The 12,546-nt window shown below is 39.7% G+C and overlaps 2 protein-coding genes across 2 annotated transcripts in view; one reads left to right on the forward strand and one right to left on the reverse strand.

Moving 5' to 3' along the window:
• The window catches only part of LOC128744281 (6-phosphofructo-2-kinase/fructose-2,6-bisphosphatase 1-like), a 173,852-nt gene that overhangs the window by 110,203 nt on the left and 51,103 nt on the right, over positions 1–12,546 (reverse strand). Inside the window, exon 2 of the mRNA XM_053841138.1 lies at positions 8,186–8,206. Coding sequence (XP_053697113.1) covers positions 8,186–8,206 — 21 coding nt within the window. The remainder of the gene's footprint in view (positions 1–8,185; positions 8,207–12,546) is intronic.
• The window catches only part of LOC128744280 (alpha-N-acetylgalactosaminidase), a 107,993-nt gene that overhangs the window by 66,628 nt on the left and 28,819 nt on the right, over positions 1–12,546 (forward strand). The window lies entirely within an intron of this gene.

The raw sequence follows: 12,546 nt of genomic DNA on the forward strand, positions 1-12,546 counted from the left end.
CGCGGTTCCAGAGCGCCGCGTCGGTGATGGTTTGGGGGGCCGTAACCAAACGTGGGAAGCATCCACCCGTGTTTAACGAGAAAAACGTGAAAATCAACGCCGCGTACTATAAAACCGAGGTTCTGGAGAAGGTTGTGGCCCCGGCACTTCGTGACCTCTACGGGAAAGATCATTACGTCTTTCAACAGGACGGCGCACCGGCCCACACGGCGACTTTGTGGTCTCCAGCTCCCCGGATCTTAATCCCCTGGACTTTTATGTATGGTCGTACATGCTGGCCAAGCAGAGCGAACATAAAGTGAGCACTATGGACCTATTTAAGAAGCTCATTTCCAAGATCTGGGACGAGATGCCCATGGACCAGGTGCGTGCCGCGTGTAATTCTTTTGAGAAACGTCTCAAGCTCGTCATATAGCACAAAGGGAGGGAGGGGAGGTGCTTCCACCAAATATGTCGTAAAAGTTCGCAATAACACTGCCTTAATAAAAATTGACTCATTTTTGAAACACATTTTTAAAGTGTATTCGAACTTATTGAACACCCTGTATACCTAGTAAGAAATGTCTCAATTTCGAAATGACTTGTTGTGGTTTTAAATTCCAAAAACTCAAAATCTATCATATGGTTACGATGCCGTATTCGTTTCCGCACTATAATACTTATAGCAACAAAGCTATCATGTATATTGTATAAAAAAACCGTCGATTATCGTGACATTTCGTAGCGACACCTATGAAGTAACCTACGATCGATAACTTCGTGCAACTGTCCATATTAATATTGGAAAGGTATTCATTATGTGACGAACATTTTATAATATTGTACACGCTTCCCCCGATAACAAACAAGCGAAAAAGATACCGACTTAGGGACAACCTATCAACACCAATGCCCGGTAAAGCTGACAACAAGACAACGACGAGTTAATGGACGATTGTTTTGTTGCTACTGTTATTGTTAATGAAGCATTTCAACGTTTTACTTCCTTCGAAGACAACAAACTGCCACGGTGAGTTCAATATAACCACCTACCTCTATTCACTGTCCAGCAAAACGAAACTCCATGACGTATAAAATTAGTGAAGCGGCGTGTGACTTTTATAGCGCCGTTTTGTCGAGTTCGTCGTGAAGAAATGGAAATGTGTAACGAATACACCTGTTGTGGGACGGTCGGTGGTTTATGCGGTAACCGGCGGCGCGACTGCCCATGGTAAACGACATGCGGTTGGTTACTTAGCTCTGTGTGCACGTAGCATTTGTCGCACTTTCGCGGTTATGCAACGTTAATACCAAATCGACCAGACACGCGTATCACATCGAACAGGGTGTGGATGTCATGGCTCGTGATTGGGAATGATTGAAAATACTGGTTTCTAATTACCGATTGTTCTGCGGCCTATGAATAACACTACCAATCGCCAGCAGGAAACACAAGTACCGTGAGAATCACCGAGATTAGTGAGCATGTAATGAATTGAACGAATGGAATTATCCTGGCAATAAAATAGTAAGCGAATAGCTTGGTAGTGTGGCGTACCGGTATCCGGTAGATTAACTTAATGAAAATTATGATGCACCAGATGCAATAGAACAGTATAGTTTTATAGCGGAAAAGTAAAATTATATCAGGCCGGATATTGTGCTGCTGCTGCTGTCAACTTGTCTTGCATGTTTTTAACAACTAAAATCAAGAGATCCTGATTATACTTATCGTTAGACTTTTTGTACCTAAATATAGTTTGAATTTTGTTCCTCCGTGTGAGCATAGTTAAATCATATAAAGCACGTTCGACACTAGTTTTTCCTAAAATAATACGGTTATGTACGTTTGCTTGTTTGTTGTTGATTTTTTGCCGCAGTTTTTCATAAAATCAGTTTTCAAAAATTATTTTCTAAACATTTAAAGCAAAATGGTTATTTTAAAAATGCATTTAAATTTATCTCTAAATGACTGGCATTTAAACTTACAAATTTGCAAATTCAGTGAGCGAATGAATTCATTTTTTTTATTTCTCATTATGTTGAACAGAAAGTTTCTCATGGTAATGAGCCGTTTGACATTTATTGCTTTTTCTACAGAGTGACTGCAAACAGCAATGTATCACCGACTTCGGTGCCAGTTAATCACCTCAGGCATTTCAGCTATTTCGAGGTGTGATAAATGAAAATATTGAGCTTTTGTATAACAAGAGCATAGCATTAATTCCAAGACTGGATCAGGCGAACGGCGCTTTTTTTCAGAGCGGTCAAATATTTAAGCAAATTACCCGTAGTTGGTTAAATTGCAAATTACTGAATTAGTATAATGCAATGGCATTAGGTCGTCAATTTATGTGATTTTCTACTATAATAAATTTATTTACCGTTTGCAACAACACCTTGCTTGATTGCTCTTTTTTAAAGCACTAGTCATTAACTGGAAACCCGTTTATGACACACTAGCCATCTTTCAGACATGTGTTAGGTAATGCACAATATATTATTTGCCCCCTCTCGGACAGGAACATACAATAATCGTCATTATTCAAGCTAATAGTTTACAGTACTTAATAGCTTCAGGGAAGAGAGTTCGCTAATTGTGATAAAGATTTGCATAGCAGGTAATATCTAAAGGTATTGTTTTCCGTCGAGTGTTGTTTATTTTAAATTATTTCCTCTTCTTGGAACAAAACGATGACAGATCGACATCTACAGTACTTTTTATGGGCAAGTTGTTAGTATTTTAATTACTTTTTGCCTTTTGTTTGCTTAAATGCTATAATTTTGTTTGTTATAATATATTAATTCGCATTTTCACATTTGTCGGTAATCATACGCTAATCGCCCGCATCCACATCGACAACTGCTACAAATTCTTCTTGGTTACGACATTCCGATATGACATCCTGGCTACATGACTTGTCTGTTATAGTCTACCGTGTTTTACTAACGCATCTGTATATTGTGTAGATCTCGTGATCCGCCACGCTCCACACTCTAATTTGCCACCACGAATTGTTCGCGGAACCATCCGTATAAAACACCCAGAACTCGTCGATCGCGCTCCTTCAACGTATACGCTTCATAGAGGGGACTTTTGCTGGCTACGCAATTTATAAAAGACTCTATTTGCTGCCGCCGTTGTCAGTTCACAGCTCACATCGTTGTCAGATGTTACTAATGTAACATACGTAACCGAATTCATTGACCATTTCAACGCTATCTGCCAGCCATCATATCTTCGTTTTTAGAGTTTACGAAAAGCCCACTGCAACTCACTGCGCCTAACTCAATCGTACGCTGCCTTGAAGTCTATAAACAGATGATTATTACGCAGGTTGCACTCTCGGAATTGGTTGAGGATCTCTCACAGTGTGAACATCTGGTCCGTTGTATAGTGTCCTTCTCGAAAACCGCACTGTTATTCGCCAACAAAGCGGTAACGACTTCAATCAATGAAATGGAATGCGGCAGACGATTTTGTATGCAGGGTGTTATGCCGTTAGTAATTTATGCCACGGTTATTTTGCATTCCAAGCCACGGCACTTGTTGTGGAATAGAACAAAGAATACGGGGACTGCTTTGCCATTTTCAACTCTACAACTTGTAACAAGCTGTTAGTTTGATCGTCTTATACACTCTTACATACGCTGTGCACCGCTATTGGGGAGGACTCAATACCGAAAACATGAACGTGCAAGACAGACAAAGCTCAGGGAAGGCAAAAAGTATACAATGCAAAATAAACCAAGGGGGCAGAGGCGACCGCTCTGTCCAGCATATTCGCAGATGAAGAGGGAACTCATTGGATTAAGCAAAGAAGAGTAGAGGCCAGGCTCAGACAGTCCTTCCCGCGCTCTCTCTTCCAAAACGATCGAACCCTTCAACGAAAACCTGTGAGGTTGACTCGTCGGCCGCCAGTACTTCCGTCTGGTTTTCGATGGCGTCCTTTTACGGGGATCATTGCAACGATGACCAAACTGATTAACACACACATACAGATGTGCTGATTACAATTAACGATGATTGCAGCTTACCGTAGGAGAAACTCCTACTCGATGACAATTCCGACACCGTAGAAACACCGTTGATCGTTGACACGGATGAACTGGCTGTCCGGTTAACGGATGCACATGTGACGATCGGTCCTATTTTCTGAGTCAATTACACCGTGAACAGGGCTTCGCACTCAACATGACTAATTCTTGACATTTTCAGCTGTTTTCCAACTTCTTCCCGGGGCAGGCAACAACGATGTTGCTTCGGTGAAAGTCTTTGTTCCTTTCCCGGATTACGGGGAATATCTGGTTAACACTCCAAGGGCTTATTCTTGCCACGATTCGTGAAACTACGATGACAATTTAACACCTTGAAAACTTCAACCGTACGCAAAATAGCGTATTTTCGATTTTTCTTCAGATCTTTTTCTTCGCAGCAGGCGACAATGATCCTCCCTCCATGAAGGTCTCCCATCCAGGCCACGTTCGGTTTATTTTGTCCCTCTTTTACACCCTATTACCCTTCGCTGAAGTCTTCCTCCGCCCGAAAAAACTGCGCGAAACAATTGACAGTCGTGCATTAAAACGAATATAAAACGCATACAGTTTTACCCCTGGTAGTATTCTCTATGACAGTCCATGAACATGACTACTGAACTGCTGACAGCGAACCATAGAAAAGGGAAAAAGAAGACAAATTTTAATTTTTTCAGCCATCCTTTTTTTTCTTTTTCTTTTTTCTAAATCGATCTTCTAGTCATTGGTTCATTGCATATAACAGGAGTTGGCACAAATCTCACTTGATAGTTTTGGAGAAGCTTCTCGTATAGCGCCTATCTAAACAATTCGCCTCCGCAAGAACGCGTTCCTCGTGCTGACGTTTCATAAGACGATGGAGTCTCTCTTCGAAATAAGCCTTTGTGTCTTATGCAGTCGAATAGTAGAATCAATATATATAGAATGCCAGTGTCGCTGTTTTTCTACAGGACTCATTGTGGTAAACATGATGCTAACAATCTGTATCAAGTCTGTGCATCGGGAACTTCATTGTCAAAGTTTCTCATTGTTATTTATCTGTTCTTTATCTGTGCGCTGGTTGGTGCTGTCATCAGTGCGCTCTCCGCTGTGTTTTTATGCCAGTGAAATGGTGTTAAACGTTCTTTTTCTTTTCGTCCGGATGAATAGAATCCCAAAACTGCGCCCTTTAGCACCGATTTTTTTTTCAGAAATTTGAAGCAAGCGAAGTTTCCAATCACATTATTTGGCAGCCATAGTTGAAATTTTAAACTGGTTGTCAAAGTTTGACAATGAGATTCCCCTTTTGATGAATCTCAGTCACACACACATTTGCATATATAATGTAAATACATTATCTGAACATGTGTGATGTTTACCACGCGCACTGCAGCGACACTGGCATTCTATATATATTGATTATACTAGTCAAATGCAGAGAACGTTTAACATTTCTATAATCTGAATTCATTAATTTTCTTCATTAGTCAGGATCTTCTTCCTTCAAATTAAATAATAATCAGATTATCGAAATGAATGGTTAACCGGACATTTATTTGAATGATTAGCTTTATTTATGACTGCTAAAAAATTTTTATTGATTTATTATCAAAAATGTAGAGTAAGGAGCGGCAAAAGTGCGATTGGGGTAAAATTGCGATTCAATGATTGATCAGTACAGATTCCCAGTAAATTAACTAAATTGACATGGATGGGTGACTACTTTGACAGCTTGAATCTACTGTAAACATTTGTTGTTTACGAAGCATAGTTGCTGAGTAATGGGTAAATGTCATTTTAGAACGATTTTGATGTAATATTTCGTTATACAGCAAAAATACGATATCAACAGGAGAATATTACAGTCAATCCACAATCATGAGTCACACACAATTATGGGTCATTTTAGGTTTAGCTGTTAATTTCCGTTTAAATAACGCCTAATGATTGATCAAATTGATCTCCCAGTTGGTCTCGAGGTATGATGCTGGCCTAATAAGCCAGCCGTCGTAGGTTCGAATCTCGACTGAGAGAGGCTATTAGAGTCAATAGGATCGTACCAACTGGCCCTGCAATTGTCCTGTACGCTAACAGCTGGTTGCGAAGTCTGTCGTATAAAAACAGAAGGTAAAGTTTCGATAACGGAAAGTAGCACCTAGGCTTTGCTTTTGATTGATCAAATCTAAGATTTGAGATTTCTAACATTTGGGGGAGATCTAAATAATTAAAAGGGGTTGCGTTTCTCTTACATTTAAACCGATTGCAGTTATGCAACAGACTTTGAAAAAAGAGGGAGGTTCCACCGAGAAGGAATATATGGTAAATAAACCTTTGTTTCGTTACCATTATAACGATTTTCATTGAGCAACTGATGCTTAATTAGCTACGTGACAGAAGGGGGAGTTGACTAAAAAGGAACCGACATGTAGGAGGAAGAGAAACGTGAGTATGAATGTATGTTCCGCTAAACTTTGGAACACATGTTTTTGGTATACAAGAATCAGCACCGGGGGGTTGACAAACAAAGGGAAACGGTCTCTTACAAAGGAAGAGAAAGGTTAAAATGGGTGAAGAGGTGCGTTTTTCTTGCATTTGGAAAGATAGCAGTTGCACAAGTTTGTTTTGTTTCTGAAAGGGGGAATAGGGTGGCCATTAAAAAGATGGAAGTTCAAAAACGTAAAAAATGCTTTGTGTCGCTTTATAGGGATTACCGAGAAGAAGACAAGTGGTTAGGCGACAACGTGAGAGGAAGTGACAAAGAGAGTAGACCTATTCAAATAAAAAAAGGGTTTTGTTTCTTGCATTATGAGAGTTTTCGTTACAAAAAACAAATGTACAAGTGACTGAGTGACAAAGGGCCCCAAGCGAGATCAAGCCATCAGCTAGTTGGCAGATAAGGCAGAATTGTGTGTGACTTATGATTATGGACTGACTGTACTTGTCGAAAAATTATAGCAGCGATCACTCACATATCTCTTTTGAAAATGCGGTGAGAAAAATTTGCAAAATATATTTTGATTTTCGATAATTCAGTCAAACCACGTCAAGCGCCTTGCGGTGCAAAAGTGCGATTCACGGACGGGGCCAAAGTGCGATTCATGGGCGAGGCAAAAATGCATAGACAATTATATAGAGTTTTAGGCACTGTATTACAGATACTAGAAATGGAAGATCTGCAGGATATTGTGTGCTCTACAGTGTGCAAAACAGTGTCCATCCGCTCTATAACATATAACCCCAAGTAACAATTTGAGTTTTATTACACGTTTATGATGGCTTTTAAGACCAAAATTGGTCACGAATAAGACTGCAATAAAACTCACATTGTTACGTGGGAATAATACTAAAATGCCACAACTTGTGATTAAACATACATTATAGAATACTATAACTACAATAATGTAGAACGAAAAACATAAACAATTATACCCCTAACAAGACTATTACAAGCTACAAACAAATACAAACCTAATGTTATATGACTTGTAGTGAATTTTTGGGGTAATGAAACCTGTCACTCGCTACTAGGATCCTTACAATCGGGGAAATCATGTTAAACAGATTTGAAAGGCAGTAATAACCCCAATCAAAGAGCGATTACAGATTACACTTCGAATCCAATTCGTCCAACAGTCTAGCAACGGTAGCAGTATTGAATTACCCAATACCGAAATAAATAATTCGATAAAAGCTCACTAAATAGTTATTGTCTTAAAGCTTATGCACACCGCCTAGTAGTAATTTTTAATGCCGCTACGTAAGATGCGTTCCTGCTACCTCTAAATATCATTCACAAATGGCTACGAAACCGGTTAAACTAGTGATGCAAATGCCTATTGGATAATTACAACGAGGGGCGATTCATTGTCTGACTCCAAATAGCAGCAACAACAACCCTCAATCACTACTATACTATTTTGCTTTGCCAAAGGGCATACGCGCGCGAGGCGTTTTAAAATGCCACTAAATATCGCACTAAATTCCCGCCAGGTCAGGGAATCAATGGGAGGAGATGCTCTCGGTTTCAATGATTTACTGAATGCGAATGGCGTTTGCAATTTAGACCTATAGCGAGCGATTGTAGATTTAGAGGAAAGCAAGAGCATTTTTGGCATGTTATGTGGAATCGTTCAAAAATTTCCACAAAACAAATTTGTATCATCTTCATCCTAGGCTTGAAATGAAAGCTTACCTTCGGTTAGTCCGCTTTTGTCTGAAATTAAAAAGAGAACGGTATTAATTGATACCTATTCATGGGTATAATACAGTTAAGCGTGTACGGCGGTACATTTCTACATAATTGAATTGCTAAGAAAAAATGTTCATAAAGTTAGGGATTATTTTATGTTATGTTAGCTAGATTTAATGTTCTTGTTTTTTTACGTCGTGCGGAAGGGTGTTATTCCGAAGCAGAACCACCTATAATCCGGAACAGGAGTGTCGCAAAAAAACCATAATTAAATGGACTGCAATATTTTTATTCAGCTTTAAGTTTCACATTGTATTTTCCCGGTTTTGATAAAAGCTCGAACTTGTTGCTTACTAAAACTCATCATAGCCCGCACAAGTGAAGATGCGACTGAATCAGTATGTTTCTTCCACTTCGAACACATTTCTTTAGCACTATTGACTGTCCCCCCGCGTCGTCGAAGTCGTTGTTTGACAATTGCTCAAAAAATTTTCAATAGGTCAAAACTTTGGATAATTTGGAGGATCGCTACGTTAGCATCGCTACGTGCTTCAAGTACCGATTCGGATCTTTACTGGCACTGTAAGGCCTATAGCCTTCTCAAGCGAGGATATTCCGCGAGGTTTGATAGTTGGCATCATATCCTCTAGCCGTATTCCGGATAGAGATGTCTGGATTGGACATCTGGTTTCCTGAAAGTTTTTGCTACCTTTCCACACCTAGGTTCTTCTTATAACCCTTCGGAACCTTGCACACTGCACACAATGCACAGTTGATTTAGGCATTTTTAGCACTTTAGCTAACTTCGATCGAGACCACTTTGGCTTTTCCAGGTGTTTGTGTAAGTTTTTTTACATCGTTCGAGTTCTATTATGTAATCTGTACTGCTCCGTAACGTGATCGAGCTTTTGACGAAATTTACACCAGTTGTTTTTCATAAACATGTCAACAAGGTTATATCAAATGGTTCCTGTTTCTACCACAAGAGGTAGGGCACGAAGGGCGTCCAGATTTACTTTTAGTCAGACTTTAGCTTAGACTCAGGACTTTAGACTCAAAAGCTTCTTGGAAATAATCAACTCATCTGGTAGGTACATACATGTATGAGCAGGCAATTGATTGGTCTTTATAACCAGCACTAAATAATACACCTTCGTTGTAAATCAGCTCGAGAATGTGTTCGTGACGATAAAAACCTCGATCGCGAATTTTTTGCTGTTGTTGCTCTTCGAGCAGCCAGGGCCCTTAAGTGATCTCGATCTCGCTTGTAAACAATGGTTATATTCCGTGGTCAATGTCACCCACTGCCATTGAATCGGTTTGCAATCAGTCAGTCCGCCAGTCGGTCAGCCAGAGCATAAATCGTTACGGCCAGATGAAAGAAGAAACAATCATCGCTAAATGCGACCGACCGGTGATCGGTTTCAATGGTTTCTCTATGCATTTCGGGCGTGAAACTTGTTGTTTTACTGCGAAATTGGCTCGAATGCAGAGCGTTCCTCGCGATGGCTAACCTCAAACGAAAACCGACGTTCCAACCGGATTTGCGATTCAATTTTTGCATGAAGAAATATATAATTAGTATGCTTATTATATGTTGCGTTCAATGTGTGCACACAGCTTGATACTTAAGGTGGTTAAATAAAAGAGCTGACATTGCCCATATTGACCTTCCATTTCATTATTTTTATTACAGCTTATGGCAATGTCCAACTTATTGGGAAAAACGTCTTGATGCTCCGGTTTAAAAACGCTATAATTGCAGAAGGAATTGTGTGGTAAACTTAGAAACAAAAGCTCATTAAGTCTACCTCATGGACGTGAAGAGATGGTTTTCGAAAGATACTTACAAACTTTTGCATATTACACATGATTGTTTTGTGTTAGTAAAATGATTAATCCCATTGAACATACTGAATTATTAATAGTTTTTTGAAACGGTGATTCTACAATTGATGGAGGGGCGATAGGGGGAAAGTAATAAAATGTTTTTTGGAGTGAAGAGGCAAGAGCGGGAAGGTGGGGGGTTAAAAATTAATGCCTAACCGCATTTCAAGGTCAAAGACTAAAAACACAAGTTTGATCTATTTCATAGGAACGGAGCCTTTCTCCGAAAACCCGCGCTGAGGATCGCGGCTAACACGCTAACAGACGAACAGCGTCACGCGCAGTATCTTGCAAGTCGTAAGGGCCTGCATAGTGTCGTCGTCCTGACAGTGAAAACAAGTTAGATTAAAACTTCTCGGTCGGTGGTTTCTACAGTAGACGGAGGAAGAGGCACAATGTGTGTCTAAAAATTACCCAACCACATACGTCGCTACCTTAACAAGGGGTTTTTGCAGTCTCCTTTTGTCCAGCGCGTCTACGGTTCAAAGGTACAAGGGTACCAGCGAGCCACATGCCCTAGCACTCCACTCCAAAAGAAATTTCATTATTTTCCCCCTACCGTCTCTCCATCAATTGTAGAACCACCATTTCAAAAAAATATTATTATTAATGCCTGACCTCATTTCAAGGTCAAAGACTAAAAACACGAGTTTGGTCTATACTGAATCATACCTGCTAGGTACCAGCCATTTTTCTAGAAATCGAATTTACCAAAACTACTTTGTGTCAGCTCATCGCGCGTAAACTTCACATGAATGTATCATCTCCTGATCATCACAACAACAAAAAACCGCAGATAAGCGATCGCGAACCGTCACTTAGCAGACCAGCTTAAATTTATTATTTCGAGGAAAAGCCCAATGATGCCACACAGCAAACAAAACAATGAAAAAACACAAAACGGACGGCGCGGCGTGGAGATACAACATCGGCAACATTGTCTGGAGGCGCCCTTTTAATTGACATGACGTATGAGCAATAGATTTACGGTTCGGTTACATGCTAGTAGGTATAGATACCGAGGAGCCCCGCCCGTTCCGCGGTCTATCGACTGCATCGTCGTTGGTGGGAAGCGTGTGCGGTGAAACCACATCAACCACTTTATTTACTATTGTATTTAAATTATCACTGCCACCGGATCAGTTTCCTTATACTTTGAGCTGAGCAGTGGACATCAGAGGTGGTACCATACCTTAGAGTCGCACTTGTACCCTAAATTGGTGAAAATTCTTAAAACAGGGATCAATTTGTAATGTGACTAATTTAGAACTTTTTTTGGTTATTATCAAGAATTTTTCTTCAGTTCCAAATACCATTTGAAATTAGTGAGGGAAGTTGTCTCTTAAAGGCAAGATAACATAATTACTTCCCTTCACGGTACCCGGCAACGGGTCGTAAATTTGATGCATGTGGTTGTAGAGATAACTGTGAGTTATTATTACACTATTATCCGCACATAGTTTTGCATATCATTTTCAACTGCCTAGCTCAACATAGTTTACACCTTAACCCTTTACATTGCATGTTTAATATTTAATTTATCAAAAAAAAATTAATACCATTTTCCCCTAAAAAGAAATCACGAGAAGAGGATGAAAAACACATAACAAAACTCGTTGAAAAGAAAAGAGCCTAAATAAAATTGGCCAGTTGAGGGTAGGAGCAAGATTGTATCAAACATCTATTGCGCTGAAAAGTGGAGCAAACTGATTTATCATCAATAATTCAGTTAGCGTTTGGGAAAACTGACCTGACGCCGTTCGTTGGGTCAGCTTAAGCAGAGGGTGTTGAATTAGGAGACTTACGAAAAATAAAAAAAAAGATTGTGTAAGATGCATCTCGCGCTAGTCGATCATTATTCAAATGAAGCTTTGTGACTGGGAAGTCGGATTACATCACTTTGCATACCTTGTTGTTCACAATTTTGTGTTGACTGCCATTTGAAAGGGATAGTTTGTTCGTGTGCTTTTTATTTTTTCAGTAGAACTCAATACCTGAATACCTAGTTATTCATTCCTTTTGAACTCGTACAAAACCTGAGCGTTAAACATTGAGTTTGGACAATTTTGTGCGTGAGGATGCCCACAAGTGTCAAAGAAAGTATCATCATAAAGAAAGAATAACTGCAAGCAGCCTTTCGCCAATATTCAGCAATGATATGAAATGCGAGTTTATATGGCTCATTCGTGAAGCAAAATAAAACCGTTCGTAAGTCTGAATGTTCATGAATGTATGGCATTCATAATGACAATGGCATAATGATGGTCGGCTTAATTATTCAAATGGAGAATTTTGCAACCAACGCTTTAAGAAAGTCACTTTAATTGTTATTTGAAATGTCTCGTGTCACTACCAGTCATATCCTAGTCGTTCAAACTGTTCATATAAGCCTGCTTTAATAGAGGTTGCTGCTCCTGTCGCAGCCCCACCGACTAAGGCACCAAAGAAATCCATAGCCTCCAAGGGAGACGACAAGA

Source organism: Sabethes cyaneus, chromosome 3 (genome assembly GCF_943734655.1).
Source record: "Sabethes cyaneus chromosome 3, idSabCyanKW18_F2, whole genome shotgun sequence".
In the NCBI taxonomy this organism is placed as follows: Eukaryota; Metazoa; Arthropoda; class Insecta; order Diptera; family Culicidae; genus Sabethes; species Sabethes cyaneus.